Source organism: Pezoporus occidentalis, unplaced genomic scaffold (assembly GCF_034315485.1).
Source record: "Pezoporus occidentalis ecotype Australia unplaced genomic scaffold, CSIRO_AGI_Poc_V1 ctg220, whole genome shotgun sequence".
In the NCBI taxonomy this organism is placed as follows: domain Eukaryota; kingdom Metazoa; phylum Chordata; class Aves; order Psittaciformes; family Psittacidae; genus Pezoporus; species Pezoporus occidentalis.
Window position 1 is genome coordinate 1,070,528 of NW_026914073.1, and position 23,479 is coordinate 1,094,006.

At 47.1% G+C, this 23,479-nt stretch overlaps 1 protein-coding gene across 1 annotated transcript; it reads right to left on the bottom strand.

Moving 5' to 3' along the window:
- Positions 1-22,900, bottom strand: VCP (valosin containing protein). Its single transcript, XM_062620398.1, has 17 exons — positions 22,787-22,900; positions 17,238-17,349; positions 16,700-16,872; positions 13,477-13,619; positions 12,369-12,499; positions 10,570-10,701; positions 10,100-10,202; positions 8,256-8,389; positions 7,878-8,013; positions 6,733-6,845; positions 5,926-6,090; positions 5,694-5,816; positions 4,412-4,624; positions 2,893-3,201; positions 1,742-1,897; positions 1,343-1,497; positions 1-469 (listed from the first exon to the last, which is right to left on the bottom strand). Exons 1-17 carry the CDS (start codon positions 22,801-22,803, stop codon positions 364-366), a joined length of 2,421 nt encoding a protein of 806 aa, XP_062476382.1. The 5' UTR covers positions 22,804-22,900; the 3' UTR covers positions 1-363.
- Positions 22,901-23,479: the final 579 nt, after the last annotated feature.

Below are 23,479 nucleotides of genomic sequence, written 5' to 3' on the forward strand. Positions count from 1 at the left end.
TGGAGTTTTGTGGGAGTTTTATTATTTTTTTATTATTTTTATGGTGCCTTTTTGTGATTTTTTTTTTTTTTTTAATACAGGCTAGCGTTGTACCCTTTGCTAAAGCTGCTGATTCTGCCACATAAACTAGAACAGAAATTTCTCAGAAATTAAGTCAGCTCCCCTCCTTGTTAATGTACTGTCTGCCTCCCGACTGAACAACGGTTTGGATCTGTGTCTGCAGAAAACATCCTCTGTACAAAGTCTGACGTGCAGCTACACTGTTCTGACCGAGGAATGAAGAAGCCAAGAGTCCATTGAACATTGGATTTTCCCCTGTACAACGTGGCCTGATTTGGAGTTTGGTCCACCGAGGACAGCGAGTTAACCATAGAGATCGTCGTCATTGTCTTCACTGTACACATTGCTCCCACTGCTGCCTCCCGTGCCTTGGCTGGGACCAGCACCACCCTGGTTACCAGATGGGAACCTGTGTGCAGCGGTGCAAAGGGGAGAGAAGAGATGCTGTTCAGAAGCCTCCTCACAGCTCAGCACTATCCCTCCCTCTACACCAACACCCCATGACAATTAGGACACCCCCAAATGGAAACGGGATGGAGCCTTAGGGCAGGTCATGCAAAAGGCTCACAGAGCTTCTGCCTGTTGCTTGTGCTCAAGGGAGGTGATTCTGACCCTCTGCTCTGCTCGTGTGAGACCCCACTTGGAGTCCTGGCATTCAGCTCTGAGGCCCCCAACACAAGTGCGGTACGGACATGCTTGAGCGAGTCCAAAGGAGGCCATGAAGATGATCAGAGGGCCGGAGCACCTCTGCTAATCACAGTCTTCCAATACCTAAAGGAGCCTGTAATAAATCTGGAGAGGGGCTTTTGACAAGAGCAGGTAGGAACAGGACAAGGGGAATGGGTTTAACCTGACAGAGGGGAGATTTAGATTAGATATGAGGGACAAGTTCTTTCCTGTGAGGGTGCTGAGGCGCTGGCACAGGGTGCCCAGAGAAGCTGTGGCTGCCCCATCCCTGGCAGTGTTCAAGGCCAGGCTGGACACAGGGGCTTGGAGCAACCTGCTCTAGTGGAAGGTGTCCCTGCCTGTGGCAGGGGTTGGAACTGGGTGAGCTTTAAGGTCCCTTTCAACCCAAATCATTCTAGGATTCTATCGAAACAGGTTAACGAGCTTCAGGAGCACTAACAGAGCAGCTACAGTGGACCTCCAGCACAGCCACAGTGTGCTGTCTGCTGTGCATGCTGGGGAGAATGGGGAAGCACGGTTGAAGAGAGGTTTGCTGCCTAGAGCCCAGCAGCAAGCTGCCTCACTGCTCTGCTCTGGGGCTCTCCCCAGTGGTTACCTGAAGCTGCCAAAGCCACGGCTCTGCTGTAGAGTCTGTGCAAACATCTCGTATTTCCTGATGTCGTTGTCACTGACCGAGCGGCGGGCAAAGCGCATGGCTTCCTCAAAGTGATCCCTGCGGATCTCGGGAACCGGGTCGTCCTCCTCCACCTCCTGCAGCAGGACAGAGGGTCCATGGACAGCCTCCCTCTGGGCCAGGAGGCCACAACACCCACCAGGACAGGGGCTGGAGAGGGCCTCTGACCATGAACACTGATCATGAAGCAGCCCAGGAGAGCCTCAACCTCCCACAAGACAAGAACAAGGTGCTGCAGGTCCACCCTCTGAGCATAAGCATGAGGTAGGAACCCCTCACACCTCGCTCAGGTGAGCAGGGAGAGCTCAGGGCCCCACTCACCATGGCAGAGGGGTTGGTCTGCCTCTCACGTTCCCGCCTGATCTCGCTCTCGATGGACTCGCGGATGGCCAGTTTGCAGGCACGCTGGCAAATCTCTGTCAGATCGGCTCCCGAAAAGCCATTCGTCATCTTAGCGAGGAAATCCAGGTCCACATCCTAGAGAAAGAACAGGATGTCCCTCCTTAGCACCTTACAGATAGAGAGGTTCCCATGGTATCAAGGTGCTGCCTTAACTCTGGGCAATTCTGGAAAGATCAGCTGTTCAGTTTCTTGTTTTGAGGAGCAGTTAACTGCACACAAAGGAAGGCACCCACCACCAAGAATTCACAATGCCTCCGTAAATGCCTCTGTACTTGTGGATTCAGGCTGTCAGGTCTCAGAATAAGGAGTCAAACAAACACTGTTGGATGGAAATCAAAGCAGAGCACAGGCAGACCAAGACAATGGTGTGAGGCACCCGTGCCCATGGCAGGGGGTTGGAACTAGATGATCTTGAGGTCCTTTCCAACCCTAACTATTCTATGAAGGGACCTCCTCCTCCTTCCCCTCAACTGAAGGGGTAGTACAGCAGTCTCCTTTGAAGCTTTTCTTCTGAACAGAACCTAGAAAGGTAAGCTTCACATAAAAAAGCTTGAGTTCTCACTGGACATTTGCTTTTCTGTGACTAACTATCAGCTACATTATTGCCTCTGCCCCAGGCAAGGGACACAGCTCTCGCCTATGATTGAGCTCAGCAATAATTAACTGCAGCGCTTCCTCTCCAATTTCCATTTTCCACCCCCAGTAAATGTTCTACATTTACTTCCCTTTCAGACTGCAGGAATCTCTTCTTGCTGTACAGGCCTTCCTATTACTGCACTGTGGGCAGAACTCCACTTTGGGACAAAGACCTGCTGCGCGTACGCACGGACACTTCAGAACTCAAAGTCTCCCTCTACCTCTTCATTCAACGATCTGCTGCATGTACACACGGACACTTCAGAACTCAAACCTCCCACTACCTCATCATTTCCACCCTTAAGGAACTGGACGTTTTCCAGTTGTACCAAGTACTACTTGGAGTGGCCGCCACCCCTCTGCTTTGCCCCTAGCTTGTGAGAGACATGTGCAGGACACAGCAAACCCAAGCCAGACATGGGGGCAGGTCCTACCTTAGCAACTGGTGATTTCCTCAGGTTGGCTTTAAGAATAGCCACCCGGGACTTCTCATCAGGCAGAGGGATGTAGATGAGCTGATCCAGACGGCCGGGGCGCAGGATGGCTGGGTCAATGATGTCTGGCCGGTTGGTGGCACCGATGATGAAGACGTTCTTCTTGGTGGACATGCCATCCATCTCTGTCAGGATCTGGTTGATGACACGGTCTGCGGCACCACCACCATCGCCGATGTTCCCACCTCGAGCCTTTGCGATGGAGTCCAGCTCATCAAAGAAGAGCACACAAGGGGCTGCTTGGCGGGCCTGCAAAAAGCGAAATGGAACAATTAGTCCATATTAACACCCAGCAAGGAGCACAATGACTATGCCTACCCTACCACTGAAGTACCTAAGAGGAATATGAGAGCACTGCTGCAGCAAGAAGAGCTCGAGGGAGCTGCTCTAGAGCAGTCTCCTGCCACACAAACCCTCAGTCAGACTCTCCCGAAACACAAGCTGAATTTCCCCACAGCTGGGCATGTGGTTAGCCAAGCAGAAGTGTGATAACTCTGATGCCCAGAGGGAAAGCTGGAGCCAGTATGCCTGGACCAAACTGACCCTGCAAGACCTGGGGATGTCAACTGGCTATTCAGGCACTCAAGTGTCGGTAGGTGAGTTATATCCAATGGAAGGGGGAAACCCAATCATTGTCTTCAGCTACCTCATGGGCAGTTATAGGGAAAACCCAGATTTTTCTTCAAGGTGTGCAGTGAGAAGATGAAAGCCCATCAGCACAAACTGCTGCAAAGAAAATTCCAGCTACACATAAGGAAATTCTTCACACTCACAGCTCAAACATTAACATGCAGGTCCAGAGACATCAGGGATTCTCCACCCTTAGCACGTGCTCAGAACATGAGGCCCTGAGCAACTCGATCAAATTCCCAAGTTATCTCCCTGCTCTGGAAAAACAGCTGGACTACACTGTCTCTGAGGTCCCCTAAAGTTTTCTCTCTCACTCTTAGTTCTACTTTGTCCTGGCAGCACATTCCCTTGCTATAAGGATGAAGATTCCCAAGATATTCCATGCTGATACCTTCTGGGACAGGAGGTAACTCTATCTACAGGGCACTGGGCAGGAGGGAGCTCCTTCCTAAGCCATGTATACTGCAGGACAAGAACCCACAGGATATTTTGCAAATCTTTAGGTGGTGACAGCTAATGAGGTGTTAAGGTAAATTCTCAGGGATGCGGAGGGTATCCTGTGCCATCCTAACACTGGCCTCACTGCTAGGGCACTGGAGCATCTATCGTCCTGTACCAACAGAGCAAACTGCAATCAGAGAACAAGTGTAAATAGCTATGTTGCTGAAGAGGATTAATTCCCTGATGGCAGGAAAGCAGCTCCTGCTCTCAGTGCAAGTGGGGAAAACATAAAAGACACAACCAACCACCAGGCCAGTTCGACAGACGCAGCAAAGTTCTAGGGGTACCTGAGCACAAACACAGCACAGCGAGCAGAAGCAGCACTCACCTTGTCAAAGATCTCACGCACGTTGGCTTCAGACTCACCAAACCACATGGTGAGCAATTCCGGCCCCTTGATGGAGATGAAGTTTGCCTGGCACTCATTGGCAATGGCTTTGGCCAGCAGTGTCTTACCACAACCCGGTGGCCCGTAGAACAGAACCCCTTTCGATGGGGTCATGCCAAATTTGAGGAACTTGTCTGGATGCTCCACAGGATACTGAAGGAGATCAAAACAAACAGAAACTTCTCATGAAGCAGAACAGGCCTGTATTTTAGAACCACAGAATGGTTTTGGTGGGGAGGGACTTTCAAAGGTCATCCAGTCCAATGCCTCTGACATGGGCAGGGACATCTTTCTGTAGGTCAGTTTTGTTTCTCCTCCTACCAGGAATACTACCTGAGATTTCTGGTGGGTTAAATAAAAGATCCTGTCTGCTGGAGTTTTTAAACTGAAGCTGGTTTGAAAAGCATCACAGCTAAATTAGAAAGCTGCCTTAAACAACCTATTCACCTCTTAAGAACTAAATACCAGTTTGGGCAGTTTTCCAACTTAATCCCAACTTCACTCTGCCCCGCAGAAGCAAAAGGGAACATCTCATTATCTACCCTATTCACTCTGCTCTCCAGAGACAGGCAAGGTGTATTATGTGAGCATTTATCCTCAGCAACGAGGTCAGAGGCAGGTGACAATTTCAACATCAGAAAATTAGGCTGAAAATTAAGATTCTTTTATTCACAGACAGGATGTTCCTACAGTGCCAACTGAAAGCAGGAACGTATCAAACCCATACCACCCAAATACAGCTCCCAAGAGTTTCCATAGATCCTCCATGACTTTCTGTCCCAGTCTTTCCCTTCATAGAAGGCTTCCCAATTACTTCTCACCTGTACCTGTGGTAATGCCAATGAGAAGCCCTTCAGAGGCTCTCTGTATAAGAATCTTCATCTATTTTCTGGCATATAAAGCCAGCCCTTGAAAGGATTCTCAGCAGTGGTCGCACTGCTGGTCTCCAAAAAGAGAAGCAGAACTGCTGCTGTTTCTGCATGTAACACAACACACACCCAAGGTGACATAGGAGACTCAGAGAAGGAAAGCCTGATGCTGTTTGTCAGCGTCTTCCTCTCCAAGTTCACCAAGATGGACAGCCTGATATTTTTAGTCCAAATACCATAAAAACCCCTGCACTTACCCTGTTCACAGCCCAAATGGGAATCTGAAGAACTGGATCTTGTTATTCTAATTATCTTTCAAGAACGCTAAGCAAAAATCTGCTGGAAACCCTTACCTGTACAAGCTCCTGGAGTTCTCTCTTTACATCTTCTAGACCACCAATATCTTCCCAGGTAACTTGTGGCACCTCCACCACAGTCTCCCGAAGAGCTGAAGGATTGCTCTGGCTCAGAGCCCACTGTTGTTAGAAGAAATAGCATTATATGAATGCTAATAGTTTACATTCACTTGCTTCAGATAAGCAGTTAAGACACTGCTCCCCAAAGAAAAGGGCACTCCTGCATTACCCTGAAGTCATCCATCGTCACAGCCAGGGAGTTCATCACTTCAGCATCGATTGTTTCATCTTCAAGGTCTATGAGATCCATCTTCTTTCTGATAGCCTGAAGAGCAGCTTCTGAGCAAAGAGCAGCCAAGTCAGCACCAACATGGCCATGGGTCTCGTTTGCCACCTGAAAGCAGAGCACTGACTATGACTCACAGGGATACAAGCAAGTGCACTGCAAGGGCGATGCATACTCTGGTCACCCACTGGGAAGTGCAACAAAGCTCTGTAGGACAGCAACATCAGTACTTTGCTGCAGATTCAAGACAAGTACTACCACATATTTAACAGGCAAAGACACTCCTGTTCCACCTCCTACTTGAGATCAAAGCTGCAACTGGAATTCAGGTGGCTTGCAGAAAGATAACTCAGAGGACTGCAGTTCTTCATTCAGGACAGAGATGACAGGAACCATCCAGTTTACATGTGGTATCCAATGCCACCACAATGCTCATCCAGCTCTGTGTGAGCTTGTTTTACTTTAAAAGGGAATGTGTCAGCAAAAAACCCCAGGAGGACAGTGGTAAGGCCTGCCCACAGTGAACTGATACACATTTGTTTCATTTAGCCATAATAGTGAGCGATGATTTCTGGTCACTGGTAAACTGGTTAGAAGGAAGCCCAGAGATCACACACTCGCAGAGTGTCATGCTGTCCTAAGTGAGCAACTCCAGTTGTGTGATCAAACCTTAACAACTGTTCAACTATAAAAGAGAGCATCGGGAATATCTGTCTGCAGAGACAAGCTTTCCAATAGCTCACTACTCACCTGCTCCAGATCCACATCATCAGCCAGCTTCATATTTTTTGTGTGGATCTGCAGGATCTCCAGGCGCCCGGTAGCATCTGGGATACCAATATCTACCTCTCTGTCAAAACGACCTGGGGAATACAAAACATGATGTTGAGCTGCTGATTCTGCAAACCAGAGGAGCTGCAGTTGCTGCCTTCCTCTGACTGAACAACATGATGGCAAGCCACAAACATACAATTTCAGAAAACGCCAGACTTTTGGGATTTCTCTGCAGCATCTGTCAGCACAGTAGACAGCAGAGTCAGATCAGAGAAGGAGGAAAGGCTTTGGCCATGTAGGGAAAGTGAGACTACTTATCAACTACAGTTCAAGATTATATAACACTGAGGATTGCTGGTTTAGTTAACTTTTTCTAAGCTTCATTTTTAGGAAAATATGCCGCCCTCAACCAATGCACCATGACACATTTGTGTTTATTACTACCTTTGTGTCCTCATCACAAAACTACACAAATACCAAGAAATTCAATTTTTCAGAGCTTTCACAGAAGTACAAGTAGTCCCAGTGTCTGGAGAGCTGGGAAACCCAGGTATTACTGCAATATTAACTCAGGTACCTTCACTATCATTTTCCTCTAGCCATAGCTATGCATTCAAATGGCTCACTACACATTTAAGAGGCCATTTCCCCCTGCACACTTGACTTGTTTGCTATTACAGACCTTACCAACTGCTCTGACACCAGACATTAATTCACAACACAAAGTTCTGAAAACTTGGACTTCAGAAATGGATTTCTTATCAGTAAGAGAATCAGACAATTCAGAACCTTATGCAACCGAAGGCATGAACATCCCCTTACGCATTTACTCCTTCAGTATGTCCTCAAATAGGTTCACTGAATAGAGGCTAACGTACTTTTTCTCTTCAAAGTGGTTTTTTTTTCCTACACATTTCTACCCTAATATGGCATGAAAAATGATACCAAAGGCTGGAAGCCTAGAATTGGATTTCAAGCAAGCAGCTGGAGACAAGTCAATAGTTTATGTAACATATGGAAGATGTTTAGCATTAATTTCTGCTTAATCCTTCCAAAGCCCTTGAAGCACAGCCTGTAACAAAGTGTATGATGTACAGGAAAGGCACGGCAGCTGTGGTTACCGAATCGCCTGAGTGCTGGGTCGATGCTGTTAGGTCTGTTGGTAGCTGCCATGACAATCACATGTGCTCTCTGCTTCAGTCCATCCATAAGAGTCAACAGCTGAGACACTATGCGGCGTTCCACTTCCCCATGGGTCTATGGAGAGAGAAAGCAGTGCTTAGGTCAAAAGCTCTACAACACAGCACAGGAGGTAGTATGGCACCAGAGTGGACAGATATGACAGCCACAAGCTGTTATAGAACGATACCCAATTCTCATGTCCAACTGAAATCAGGTGTTAAGTTAAATACTGCTTTACCTTGCAGTCAAATGCAGGGATTCATGACAGCTACTATCAAAATGGAGGTACTACTTTACTTCCTTCAGGTTTTCTTTACCTTCTCTCTCTTAGGAGCAATGGCATCCAGTTCATCAATGAAGATGATAGCAGGAGCATTCTTCTCTGCTTCTTCAAAGGCTTTTCTCAGGTTGCTCTCAGACTCACCAGCCAGCTTGCTCATGATCTCAGGACCTGAAAAACAGCAGCACTGTGGCACCCAGAAGAAAGGCAGCCAGCCCCAACACACATAGCTCAGTCTTTCTTAGTACAACTTTCACATGGAACAATCTATATTTCAAGCCAAAGCAAATACTATCAACGGAGTTCACTAAATTTGCAGCTGAACAGGCAAAAACAGCGTTCAGAATTACCTTCTATGATTATTCTGATGCTTTCAGTTTACTCTAACAGAATGCAGCGCTAGTCAATGAGCTACCTTTAACTGCCTCTTTCCTTACCCTATTTTCACACTTGGTGAGCTTCTCTGCAGTGAGACACCGCACACTGTTAATGCCAGTCCTAGCTTGCAAGAGAAGCAATCAAATTATATGGTGATAAACTGTCACGGTATGGAAGGAAAAAGCTCTAGATACTGAAGCTGCCTTTAGCTTATATCACACACATATACATATATACCTCTGTAAAATCCTATAAATTATTAAAAAAAAAAACAAAACAACAATAAACCCTATCTCCTCTCAGAGGATAAATAAAAAATAAAACCCTAAGAATGTGTAAGCACATCAACCCCCAAGGAAGGACATATTCCCCTGAGATCTCCTACAACTGCTGAACAATACTGCAGGCTTACAGATTCATTCCATTTTTATGGATTTTTCCACCATGCTGATGAGAGTGTCATGAAAGTATGTTTCTAAAGGACCCAGGAGAAAGAAACCTGACCCTCAGGAGTGCAAAGCTGCTAGCTGACTGAAGCCTGGCAACGCCACCAATACTAAGAGTACCATTACAGGTAATTCACCAGCTCATACTAGCTCTGTCTACAGCAGCTCCAAGGCTTGGGACCAGCAGACAGAACCCACCACTAACTCTAACAGTGCTATTTTTATTATGCAACCGGAGTACAAGTGCCTAAAGGAACGGCTGGCTCATTAGCATTCAGTGACAGCTTCCACACTTCAGGAAGTATATGACAAGGGCGACATATGGTTAAAACCAGCCCATTTACATCTGCTGTCTCGAGATACAAAGGAAGTCACTCCCCTACTTCCATGCTGTGCTACACACTCCTTTGCTATCACCTTCATGGGTCTGTGTGACTGAAATCAGAAAAGAAAAGCTGCACACCTTAAGTAAAAATGTTCAGTTATTCCAGCACTGACTGTAAAAGCAGTGAGGAATTCAGTCCTTACTGGACATTATCAGCAATCATCCCAGCTGGTTTCGGAGAGAGCTATTGACAGCAGGTTCTGTCGCTTGTAGCTAAGTCCTAAGGTACTCATTATAGCTTCCAGGGAAGCTCCCCCCAGTTAATGTTACATGAAACAAAACAGATCTTGTGATTTACTTGAGATAAAAGTAATCCACAGCAGACTGGCTTCTTTTCTGAATGGAATGTGGTGGCAGCAACAGATCTAAGTGTCCTGCACCCCATACACTCAGAATAACCTCAGCGCTTCACTCCCCACTCTGTCCTCTTCAACATAAATGAACACCCAGAGAGACAGACTCCAAGTCCAAAGCTAAGTTCCAGACACCTTGACACAACACAATGAGCTTAAGGGAAGTGCCACTACAGATGTTTCCAGACACTTGGAAGGGGTAAGGAAGGATGTCAGAGAGACAACATGGCTCTGTGAGCCCTACTGACACCATTCATTACCACAAGATAGATGAATGAGCACACAGCAGATCTGGGGCCAAATCAGCCACAAAACTTACCGTTGATCAGGAAGAAGAAAGCTCCTGTTTCATTGGCCACAGCTCGGGCAATCAGTGTTTTGCCAGTGCCAGGAGGACCATACAGCAGGATCCCACGTGGAGGCTGAGGACAAAGGCAAAGGACTTCAGTGGTGAGCTAGTACTTCAATGTGTAAGTAGCTTCATAGTGCAATTGTAAGCATTTGATAAAGCCAGTCCAAAATTGTGATGCAAACTCATGCAACAGCTGCCATCCCAGCATTGCTCATCAACACCCTTTCTACTTTGCATGACACACAAACAAAAATCTTGCCAGTAACTGACAGCACTGATTCAAAGCATCACTCCACTTTACAAGCTGCCAGTACATGTGTCCAGAACACGTAAGGAAATAATTTCCTAACACTAGCATTAAAAAAAAACAAACCCCTCACCAATTACTTATTTCCACACCAATGCCTCACAAGCCTCTGACATCAAGAGGAACCTACCTTCACCCCTATGGCCTTGAAGAGCGCAGGGTGTCGGAGGGGAAGCTCCACCATCTCTTTGATTTGAGCCAGCTGCTTCCGGCAGCCACCAATGTCATCATAGCCCACTTCATTCAGTGACTCCTCTTCATCCTGCCAGGAAGGAAGTATATCTGAGTGAAAACAATAGTTCAAGAACCCCTCCCAGGCCATAGAATCCAGGAGTCTGGGTTTTTGCTTGTAGGTGTTTCTGTGCTGTCTTGAGATCTTCGAGATCCAGAAAGACTTTCAAGTCTTCCTGGTATTTTCTACAATTGTTATTTTAGCTCAGACATAGAGAGGGAACTGCCTGCATGTACCTTGAATAACAGACTCTACTGCCAGATTCCTTACAGACTCCAGCACAAAACAAGCTCTGTGACCTGCTCATGTCACTAGTAAAGACCGCGAAGCTCAGTATAAAATACACATATTCCTTAAGCTGTGATACCTCTAACTACTCAACACACTGAAGCTGACATACAGTTCTCAGATGTAGTGTTGTCTTTTAGGATTGACTCAAAATTTAACAGAGAATGTTATGATCCAGACATTCGGATAAGATCAACTGTAACCAGCTCTTCCGGTACAGCTCTACAGCAGCCACTCATTTGGCTGTCCAGATCTCTGCTGCCCCATATATCTGTAACATTAAGTCACACTAAAAATAATAAAATAAGACAGCCTAGAATCTCAGAAGGGTTCAGTCCAAGACATACAAATGGGAATTCCTACCTCAGGCAGGTCACACTCAGCATCCCCTGCTTTCTCTAACACCAAAGGTCCCCAAGTTTGGAGATTCCTGCCCACCCTGGGCCCTGCTCCAGGGTTGAGGGAAACCTTCTTCCTGGTATCTACTGGGAATTTCTCTTGACCCACTGCCTGGGCACAATTGTTACAACAGCCTGGGCATCTACCTTCCCCATCAGGCAGTTATCCCTTTGTCTTCCCTTCTCCAGGCTGCATCATCCCACTCTCACAGCCTCTCCTCATTCATTCTGGCCTCCAGCCCCTCATCACTTCAGTGGCCTTGGCTGAACTTTCTTCTAAGTGTCTCTGCTGTGTCACAAAGAACTCTAATTCGACTCATGGGGGTGTCCAGATGCAGGCTCACAAGTGTCACACATAGGTCAATTTTTTCATAAGGCAGCTAACTACAAACCAGCCCTCACTCTGATGTGCAGGTGGTAAAAAGGCACTTACTTTTATGAAGTATACAACCACCTTAGCTCATCCCTCTGAGATTTTCTACTGTGTAACAGCAAGGTGGCTGAGACCTGACAGACAAGATACTCAGGCTGTCTCAAGCTTGGTACACTCAACGCTAGACACTTTAAAAAGTATTAAATCCCAGACCCTTCAAATCAATCGTGGGGATTTCAAATTCATCACTGGAAAAAGCACTACTTGCTTTCTTTTCACATGAAATTTAGCAGCATTGTAAGCTCTCCCTTCTATGCATCAAGGGAACTCTGGAATTCAAAGATTCAACTCCAGCGTGAGATATCTGGAAGCAGATGCAAAACCAGCTGCTGCCAAAGTATGGCATCTCTTCAGCAAACCTACACAGTGATGCTACCTCAGCATATGAAGGAGGACACTGAAAATACATTTCTCTGACTACCTTCAGCAGCAGCACATCTATTGAAACCAGAGTTTCTCATGTATTAAATAACAATATACCAAAACAGGAACCACAAACACTGCTGCTCTCAAGCACTGTCACAGATTCTGGACAGAGGGTATTCAGTAGTAGAACTGCGTGGCAGGATTCTGCTCACCTCTCGTTTGATAGGATCTCCTTCACAATGGATCACTGTGTCTGGAGCCACTATGCAGTATGGACTTGGGTCTGTCTCCACCACTTTGAACTCCACTGCACGCATGCCCCCACGTACCAGGAAGATGTCACCTGTAAAACCCCATACTTCAGTAGCCTGCTGCAACAGGCATGTGCAAAAAGTCCACCCTTGTACTACCAGCAGTGCCAGAGGACAGGGAAGGGGGTTACAGGCATAGGCTGCTGGCATGCTCTGCATTTTGAACTGCAGAGCTGCATGTACTGTGATGATCCAGGCACAGTTTAGATCCACAGCAGTTAAAGTTCTCAAATTTCCTCCAGTAACAAACAAAACAAGCAAACAATAGAATAGAATGCTGCCTAAATACACAGTACAAAGACAAGGAATCACATTTCTTTTTCAATCAGTTTCAATGTAATATTTCTGAAACAGGCAAAGAGTCCTAACAATAAAAAACCAAAACATTTTGAAGTTGGATAATTAGTTTTTACTAGTTACAGATGGTTATCTCCAAAAGTAGAATGATATATAATACTGCACTATTACTCCTCGCTAAGCTGGGGTATAGAAACTGGATTAACTTCAACTTGTGCAACAGTGTATTAGGACCTTTTGTACCAGCAGAAGTGCTGCTAGCACAGCTTCAAAAGTGTATTTGGATTTCTACATGGTCTCCCTGTTAATGATTAAATTACTCTGAAGAAATGAATTTAATCAGGGTGCCAAGTGGTACATCCAAACAAATCCCCAGTTCTATGGCAGAAACTCTCCAGTTCCATCACGTGGTAGCCACTTAGTTTAATGAGATTTTCTCCCGAGTTCTACCTGAGCCTTTTCTCATGTTCTCCAATCTCATGTAGCACAAACCCCCCCCAGAACTATCAAGTTACTCGGCCACACAGCAGCAGCAATCACCATTTCTTCTGAAGACCAGGAAAATTAAATCAGCACCAGCAAAATCTCACTCTACAGATGTTAGTCTAATGCTTCAGAGAGATCTGTATGAGCGTCTAGAAATTCTTTTTATTCAGTCTCAAGACTAGCTCATACTCACTACCATCAGGACTTCAGTAACAGGCACTATTACCTTTCCTGATGGGTCTGTATGCTTCCAGGAAGTACGGCTTGAGATAGACTTCAAACAGGTTCCCCGTGATCCCTTCCACAGTATCATCAATTGGCAGCACATGGATACGTTTGCCGTATTTCACATCTGGGCACGGCTGGATGCTGCAACAGAAGGAAACTCCAGTTAGCCACATCATGCTGGACTTAACTCCAGTCTGGAAACATCAGTGATGCCCCTTCCCAGGCCAGTACAAAAAACAGAAAGAACCCTCCAAAGCCCTGATGAGTATTTCCCACCTGCATAAGAACATTTCAATGCTAACTATGCAAAAACCATACCAATCAAGAGCCAGCCTTCACAACACATGCTTTCCTTCACTCTTCTTAGCCTTAACCAAGACCACTGGGGAGTTTCCTACTGTCTTCTGACCCTTCTGCTCTTCTGTAGCCCTCACTGTTATCCCCATGGCACATTCACAAGTTACTAATGCACCCTAAAGAACTCTAAGAGTTGCAAGCTAACTTTTTTTTCCAACAGCAAGCTACTCCTGAACCGGCTGCAAGGGAAAAGGAAGCTGGAAGTAGCTCTTTCCTGCGGCCTCTCTCCAATTACTGACAGACAGCAGAGCCCCTGCGGCAAACAACTCTGATTCTGAGCAAGGGCTCCTGCAGTACCAGCCAGGGGGAGCCAGGTGTCTGTCACATTTTACAGAGACTGACATTTAGCTTAAAGTCTGAAGGCCCCTTCCTCCTTCTTAAATAAACACTGCAGTTATTATTTTGCAGCCTGAGACAACAGAGTATCAGGCTGTGGCAGAGAGCTCAAACTGGCTTTGCCAGCTATTAAGAGCCTATGTGGAACTTCAGCTGAAAATGCACCTCTGTGTATGTGAGTCTTGTTAAAGACTTTTACTGGAGTCTTCTACCACATGCCTTATAGAGAGGACACAGCAGAAGGGTAAAGGACAAGACAGACCACAAGCAGGAAGTTATTAGTGCATGAGTCTGGATTTTGGCAAAAAACAAACCACAGAAACTAACACAACAAAGCAATCAGAGATCAGCAAGAAAAACTTTGAGGTCAGGAAGTGTTAAAATTTTATCACCCCCACAATGAATTTAAGACAACTAGTAACAGATTTGGGAGGCTGAGAAGTACACAGACACAGTCTCAGCAGAGGAGGGGAGAACACAGGCTGAACTGTCACAAGTTACTCCAACAGTTACCTCGCAAGAGGTTAAGTAAAGATTCACCTTAATTTTAAATCCAGACTGGTACAAAGCACTGTTCTGTTCCAAATACAGTGGCGTTTAAAACTTGCATTTTCTAGTAGTAGAGGGATGGGTGGAACAGCCTCATTTTTTTCCCTCTACAAAGTTTATATGAAACACATCTTGCATTTAAAGGTTATTCCAGAGATTGCCTCAGAAAGCGTACTGTCAGAAACCAGGCTTCAATTCTCCCAGAACATGCGAGACATTCCCATGGAACTGGAATACAAACATGTTCCATGGAAAACTGGAATATAAACATCCTTCAAGGATTTTTAACCTATTTGACTGGCTCATGCTTTTGTCACTCACTTCTAGCACACATTTTAACTTCTGTTTGCCACAGATACTACAAGATAAACTACAATGCTGCTTAATGCCTTCCACAGTTAACACTGGACATGAAAAAGTTAGACAAGAAACGTTTGCAAGTTCACCTGACAATGTGAACTTGGGATGTGACAGCAGTGGGATAAATGAACAACTCGGTTTAGTAACAGGACCTGGGCTTGTGAAGGTCCTGAAGAGACTTCAAGAACCTTCAGAATAATTTAATAATACTAATCTGAATACGCATACAGCAGAAACACTTAAAAATAAAGAGAGATCCTTGATCCAATTTGGTGGCCTTCTATGATGTGGCTATGGAACTGATGGACAGGGGCAGAGCAGTTGACATTGTCTACCTGGATTTGTGCAAAGCATTCGACACCGTCCTGCACTACATCCTTGTCTCTAAATTGGAGAGACATCAATTTGATAGGTGGACCACTCGGTGGATAAAGAACTGGCTGGATGGCTGCACACAAAGAGTTGTGGTCAATGGCTCAATGTCCGGCTGGAGACCAGTAACGAGTGGTGTCCCTCAGGGATCGGTGTTGGGACCGGTCTTGTTCAGCGTCTTTGTCGCTGACATGGACAGTGGGATTGAGTGCGCCCTCAGCAAGTTTGCCGATGACACCAAGCTGTGTGGTTCGGTTGATACCCTGGAGGGAAGGAATGCCATCCAGAGGGACCTCGACATGCTTGTGAGGTGGGCTGATGCCAACCTCATGAAGTTTAACCATGACAAGTGCAAGGTCCTACAGCTGGGTCGGAGCAACCCCAGGCACAGCTACAGGTTGGGCAGAGAAGAGATTCAGAGCAGCCCTGTGGAGAAGGACTTGGGGGTGTTGGTAGATGAGAAAATGAACATGAGCCGGTTTTAGCGTGCACTCGCAGCCCAGAAAGCCAACTGTATCCTGGGCTGCATCAAAAGGAGGGTGACCAGCAGGTCGAAGGAGGTGATCCTGCCCCTCTACTCTCCTCTCGTGAGACCTCACCTGGAGTATTGTGTGCAGTTCTGGTGTCCTCAACATAAAAAGGACATGGAACTGTTGGAACAAGTCCAGAGGAGGCCACGAGGATGATCAGGGGACTGGAGCACCTCCCGTATGAAGACAGGCTGAGAAAGTTGGGGTTGTTCAGACTGAAGAAGCTGCATGGAGACCTCATAGCAGCCTTCCAGTATCTAAAGGGGACCTACAAGGATGCTGGGGAGAGACTCTTCATTAGGGATTGTAGTGGTAATACAAGGGTTAATGGGTTCAAACTTAAACAGGGTAAGTTTAGATATAAGGAAGAAGTTCTTTACTGTGAGGTTGGTGAGGCACTGGAGTGGGCTGCTTAAGGAAGTGGTGAATGCTTCATCCCTGGCAGCGTTCAAGGCCAGGCTGGACAGAGTGTTGGGCTCAGTGTGAGGTGTCCCTGCCCATGGCACTGGGGTTGGAACTGCATGATTTTAAGGTCCTTTCCAACCCAAACCATTCTATGATTCTATGATCTTGCAAACATTTCTGTGATCTCCCCTGGAAGATGTAAGAGAACTTCCTGCAGACCCTGACTCTATTGCCAGCTCAGTCAGTTCAGAACCACCATACAGATCACTTAGGCAACCCAGGACAGGCAAGGATTAGCAAGCAAATCCTTACCTGATCACATCACCCAGGCGCACTCTCAGGTTGTTGCGAACAACCCTGTTCATACGAATCTTCTCATCTGAGCAGGTATCATCTGAGAGAACAATGCAGACTGCTTCTCTCCTCTTCTTTCCTTTTAGCAGAACAGTGTCTCCTCTGAACAGCTGCAATTCATCCATTTTTGCCTGTAAATAGTGACAGAATTAGCAAAAGCTTTTGACAAAAAAAGACTTCAAGCAGTTGAATGACAGTTACTTGATTTTGGAAAATAACATCTGGGGAAAAATAATACTAAGTCCACAAGGACCAACTCCCACTCAGGTGGTCATCCTGGAAGCAAGTTCTACTGAATCCCACAATCTGAGATCAAAATATACTTTCACCATGGAAGAGCATTAGGAAACAAGACAAGACCCACCCCATACTTGCCACAGCTGCAGCTGCTGACACAAATACTCAGACTCGCATTGCAAAGTTACCTCTCAAGCCAAAACACAGCAACAGCTTGCAAATTACCAGATTAAATGCTTTACCCTTACAGATGACGCACCTGGGACAGTGACACAACACTGTTGTCTTCATTGATGGCTTCATCAACAATTAACCGATTGGGCCTGTTTTTCTGCTTCAGAATTGCGGTCGATAAGTCATCTGCTTTAGAACTGGTACAGAAAACAGAAGTTATGAGTCTGACTGATAAATGCTGTCCCCTTTCCACGCTCTGCCTGGTTTTATCTCCATTTTCTACAGGCTTGTTACCTTGACTTTTGTAAACTACGCTTTCAGACAAAGGAGAACATTTTCCCAGGCACCTGCTGAAGGAATTCAAAGCACAATATTTTCTGTCAGTAAATATAACTACTTCAGTAGCCTCAAATGGAAATAGCTATGAAACTATCTCTGAACAGAAGTGGTCAGTGAGATGTTGCTGACTGCAAGATGTTTTGCTTTAAAGAATTAGTCAGGCTCATCTGAAATCACATGAAACCACTGCTACCGAGACAAAAGTTCAAGTCTATTTGGTGTCAAATCCCACATAAATAGGGGAATTAAAGGATAATGCTGCAGCTCCCCTAACAGGAAGAGTTGTAAGAGTTTACCCTGTCGAGGTTTATTAGTTAAACCTAGCAAGCCAGTAGAAATATTCAAAATGGGGGCTTCTTTATTTTATAGAAGGTAAGCATCTTTCCATGATACCTTCACAGAAATCACTGCAAGCTCCAGCCCAGTATGCCACAAGAAATACAACAGATCCCCCTTAACAAAAAGGAGCAAAACAAACAGCAAGGAAACAGAAGAAAGGCAAATTAAGTATTTTCGTTCAAAATCTGGGGATTCAAAAAAGCAAATAATTTCCCCTATGAAATAAATATGAATTTGAACCAGTTGATTCCCTCGGAAGCTGCACTTCAGCCAGCCACAACAGTGGTGGACTATTGTAACCGCCCTTGGTGCATGCCTGGCTGCTTTCTCCAAGTATTCCAGATGTGCCAGTGCCTAGGGTCAGACCAGAAAACTTTGCAGAGTTTGGTTTGATTCTGACAAAAAAAATGAAGTCTGGCTTTGTTCTAAGCAAGCAGAAAGCACCAGCAAAGAGGTGGAAGCTTTGTGGACAATGGTGTCGACACTGGCTGCATCAAAAGGAGCGTGACCAGCAGATCGAAGGAGGTGATGCTGCCCCTCTACTCTGCTCTCGTGAGACCTCACCTGGAGTACTGTGTGCAGTTCTGGTGTCCTCAACATAAAAAGGACATGGAACTGTTGAAACAAGTCCAGAGAAGGGCCACGAGGATGACCAGGGGACTGGAGCACCTCCCGTATGAAGACAGGCTGAGAAAGTTGGGGCTGTTCAGCCTGGAGAAGAGAAGCTGCGTGGAGACCTCACAGAGGCCTTCCAGTATCTGAAGGGGGCCTACAGGGATGCTGGAGAGCATATATAGAGACTGTAGTGACAGGACAAGGGGTAACGGGTTCAAACTTAAACAGGGGAAGTTTAGATGGGATATAAGGAGGAAGTTCTTTCCTGTGAGGGTGATGAGGCACCGGAATGGGTTACCCAGGGAGGTTGTGAATGCTCCATCCCTGGCAGTGTTCAAGGCCAGGTTGGACGAAGCCTTGGGTGAGATGGTTTAGTGTGAGGTGTCCCTGCTCACGGCAGGGGGGTTGGAACTTGATGATCTTAAGGTCCTTTCCAACCCTAACCATTCTATCTCTCTATGATTTCACTCTGTTAAGGACAAAATAACCAGAAGAAATAAAGCCTTGCCTGTAAGTGGCAGAAGACCAACCGTGGCAGCAGTGTGACACTTGGCACACTCACTGCATTTTTAGAAGTCTATCACAGAGGGGTGACATATGTACCCTGTAATGTTACCCCAGGCCCCCCCACTCCTCAGAGCAGAGGTTTTTCCAAGACTGGCTATATGCTACTGGGTCCTTTCTCTAACATGTAAAAAGGGGAACACCACCAAGCAAGCCTTGGAAGGCAGACAGCTTGCTTCCAAGAAGTTTTCAAGCTTCACATAAGCCCTGGTAGCATGGGAAATACGTTGCAAATGGCAGACTGTTATTTTAAGTCAACAAAAGGAGTAGTTGCAAAACATGTCTTTCGTGGACTGCCAGCACTGTGAAAGTCATCTTTTTTCTCTTTTCATTGAAAGGGCACAAGATTTAAGCCATCAACATCCATCCCCTTCAATGTAAGATTTACAGATCCATTCTCCAAACCCAAGAAGACACAAAACAGGCTGCTGGATACACCCTGGAAGGAGCTCATGAATTTCATCTTCAACCTACCATGTGGTCTTGTAGAGTCCGAAAAAAGTCTGGGATTTCCAGGAAAACTGAGCAAGCAGTAAGAAAACTGAACCAATACACTGTCAAGCCAAGAGAGGATCTCGTGGTTAAACCAGTACTGAAACCAAACAACCTACTAGTAAGGACCTTGCCTCAGCATTAGTTCCTGGCCACTGGAAATTAATTTAGCACAAAGATTTTAGAACTTTACCTAAGCGACACCAGAAAGAAACAATACTCCTGATTAGCCTGTTGGAAGTGTGCATGTAACTCATACCCCTCTGCACACAAGATGTGGATCCAAAGACCTGTTGATAAGAAAACCACTGCCAGAGTTTGGCTACATAAACTGTCATTGAAACTGAGTGTCTGCCCCATGGGATGCAGTCACTGCCAGGCAGTCTGAAAAACAGTATGGGACAGATAAACATAAATGGAAGAAGAACTGAGCAGCAAGTGGAAGTTTCTGGACCAAAGCTGTCCATAAACAAAAAGTTGTATGAATCTGGGAAGAAAGTTTAGGCACCTTCAGATATGAAACAATGCTGAAGAGCACAGCATGAGGTCCACATGGTTCTGCTAAATGGGAGAAGAAAAGTTTTAGTACTGAAGAACTTAATCTACAGTTTCCTAAGAAAGAAGTAAGGGCTGGATCAATGCTGTCAGTACATCACTGCACTTAGAGCAATCGAAAAGCTTGGACGCATTAAAAATGGAACACAGGTCTCAGATGTAGGCATCTACATGTGCAAGGTCAGCTTCAGTTTTCTGACCCAAGAGTTCTGCAGACAAAGAAACACAGGTGTTATGACATTTCATGTCAGCTACACAGCAGAGTGATGCTATTTCTCCAACAGACTTTGAGAGACAAACACTGCCTATGTTCCAGGAGCAATTTAGAGTATTACTATTATCACTATTTGCCCTCATTGCATCTCTCCTGGGCATTCCTTGTGCTTTCACAAAGAGTTACACATTCCAGTGCGTAACTGAAATGACAGAGCAAAATATACCTGTGCACCTCAACCATGCTCAGAGAATCCCAGAGACCCGCCATCAGCAAAGGAGAGCATGAACTGGAACACCAAGCCGGAAAGCCCAAGGCATGGGCTGGGGCTCTCTCCAGCCAACTTTCCTATGTGTGCTGGTAAACTTCAGCAAGTGGCAGGACAGACAGCTAACCTGGGTAGTTTTTACAGCTCCTCAATGAGCTTCCTGTCAGAGAATGTGATGTAAATCCTCTAGATCATCTCTCTCCCTTACTCACCCCTTTGGTCAGCTCCCTCACACACTTTCCCTCTTGCTCCTTTCACTGACTCAACAAAGAGATAAACCAAGCACAAAACATAGTTTTAGAGCTCTTTGGAATTAAAAGGAAATTCAAAGCCTGTATCAAGCCTGCCCCTGTGCCATAATGGCACAGCTAATGGCCAAACTGGCATAGGAAGAATAAGCCATCAATAAAACTGAAGCAAACTTGATGGGCTGCCCATTCACATCCTCAGGGCCCTTTTCTCTCTCAGAGCAGTCACAACAGCCCCATTTGACAAAGGAAAAGGGTGAGGGAACTTGTTACAACACAGTATCAATTCACAGCTTTTATCTATGTCACAGCTCCCTTTGCTCAGCATGTGATAATGCCCAGCAGCTATGCATTATGGTAGGTGGCATGAAGAGCAAGAGCAGAAAGTAATTATCAGTTAGTGATTCTTCTCAAAACAACTACCAATCTCCAAAGCTCCACTTATACAGAGGAAATAAGTTGTTCCTGCAAGTCTGTGCTAAATATATAGCAAAAAGTCACTGACTCGAAGTGATTCCAGCTGCAGTAACGAAAGTGAAGAGTCATGCCTTCTGCACGCTGGTCTGCCTTTTTATCAATGTCCTCATCAACTTGCTTCTGAGATAAAACCAGTCTGAGGCGTCTCACACCCCTGAACATCCATTTTACAGGCAGATCTGCTTTCCCCAGGTAGGAATTAAACCCCCTCAAAATACACATGAAACATTTTATCTATAGAAGTAAATGAGTGAGGTATCTATGATTGCAGCTGCTTACTGAAACAGCACATGACAACCAAGCGCTGAGTTCATACCCCTGCTTGAGATGCCAAGTTCTCAAACACTGTTTCAGGCAGGCAGGCATATGAAAACAAGAATTCCTTTGGAAACCACACTCTCTTAGCTCCTGCAATGCTACTTGCCATGCTGGCCCTCAGTACAGCAAGATGGCTGCCAGCAGCGCTGACCCAAAGAATGGCAATTAAAAGTAACTGGTTTCCAGTTGGGGAAATTTTTGTTGGTTCCTGTGTAGTCACAAGTTTGCTCGAGTAGAAATTAATTTTTAATGATACTGTTCACCTCGCTCACTGCAAAATATGCCCCTGAAGAGATCGCTTCCATCACAAGTTTTATCAAAGACACTGAATTCTTGGCATATCTTGTTGGAACTCAGCAGGATGAAGCAGGTCTAAATTTTAGGAGTTGCAAACAAAAAGGAGAACATAAACAAGGGACACTAAAGAGACGGAAAGTGCCTATGGCAAGGCCAAAAAGTCACTTCCAAGTATTCCTGGATCTGGGAAATTTATCTTTAGGCTCTATTTCCACTCCTCAGGGGGCAGTGAAGAGGCTCACACACATGGGCTGGGATCCAAGAGACCACTGTTACTCAAACGGTTTTTGACGAGGACGAAAGATGATCCTCAGCCTGGAACTGAAAACAGAGTGAGGCAAGACACCGGAGATGAAAATATAGCCGATTGCCTCAGCTGCCACAGCGGCCACAACATGTCTGCCTCTGCTCATGCCAAGTCACTCGTTAGCCCCGGCCCGAGGGCCGCTGCGGGGTGGAGGCCGGGACATGCCTTTCCCCTCCTCGCTGCCCCGACAGCCGCTCCAAGGCATGAAGACAAAGCCCTCCCTGGCTAAGGCCTAGCGCTGGCGGGACGGCCCCCCGGGCCCTGCCGGGGCACAGGAGGCCGGCGGCCCCGTGGAGGGAACACGGCCCAGGCCCAGCGGGAGGCCAGGCCTGGCCCGGCCCGGCCAGGCCTCGCCTCGCCCCCACCCCAGCCCCATGACTCGACACTTCCCGGGGAGGCCCAACCGGGAGCAGCCCATCCCCCTCCCGGCACCGCCTCCGCCTGCTCGGGGCCTGCATGACACAGCGTGCCCGTGGGACGGAGCGGGCCCGGGCCGCGCCGCTCAGAGACGAGGTAACGCGGGCTAGGCCGGGCCGGGCCCAGCGCCGTGGCGGCGGGGCCTAGGCCGCGGCGTGCCGGCGGGCGGGCACCCCGCACTTACTCGGATCCCGAGGCCATGGTGCTGGGGGGGAAGGGGCGAGGGGAGGCGGGCGGCGGCGGCTCGTCAGGACGGGTGGCGGCGGGCGGCGGTGGTCGGGCTGGCGGCGGCTCCGGCCTCTCGGCGATGACTGCACCTCAGAGCCGACTCATCGGAAGGGGGAGCGCCGCCCCGCGCAGCCTCGCGCCGCCTGGCCTGCCTAGCAACAGCGTGCGCGGACCAATCGGAAATTCCGCCCGGCCGGCGCCTCAGCCAATGGGAGGGACCGAAGGGGCGAGGAAGAGGAGGAGAAGGGAAAGAGCGCTCTGCCTCCTGCACCCCGCCCCTCTCTTTTTCCCTCCCCAATCGTCACACCCGCCAGCCAATCGCAGCGCCGCTCCCGCTGTGTCCATTCTACCTAGCAACACGGGCCGGGCAGCCAATGGCAAAATCCGGACTGGGGAAAAGTCCCGCCTCCGCGGCTGTCCGGGATGAGTTGCGCCTCGCGATTAGCCAGTGGCCAAGGAAAGGGAGGCGGGCAGCAGAGGAACAGCCAATCAGGAAGAGCGGAGGAGGGCGCTGGGGGATGCTGAGGGTGGTGCAGGGCTCGCAGCGAGGAGGTACTCGTGGCAGCGCCCGTTGCCTGTGGTGCTCCTCTGTTTATCCCGGTTTCTCTTCCCAAGCAAAACAGCCCTTGGAGGTTCCTGCCCTGTTTCC

Bases quoted from the DNA above. Each gene is read 5' to 3' on its own strand.
- VCP (XM_062620398.1), bottom strand. The intron at 10,702-12,368 runs GTGAGCAGAATC...CCTTCCTGGCAG, and splicing joins GAGATCCTATCAAACGAGAG to GATGAAGAGGAGTCACTGAA. The intron at 1,898-2,892 runs GTAGGACCTGCC...TTCTTTCTCTAG, and splicing joins GGAAATCACCAGTTGCTAAG to GATGTGGACCTGGATTTCCT.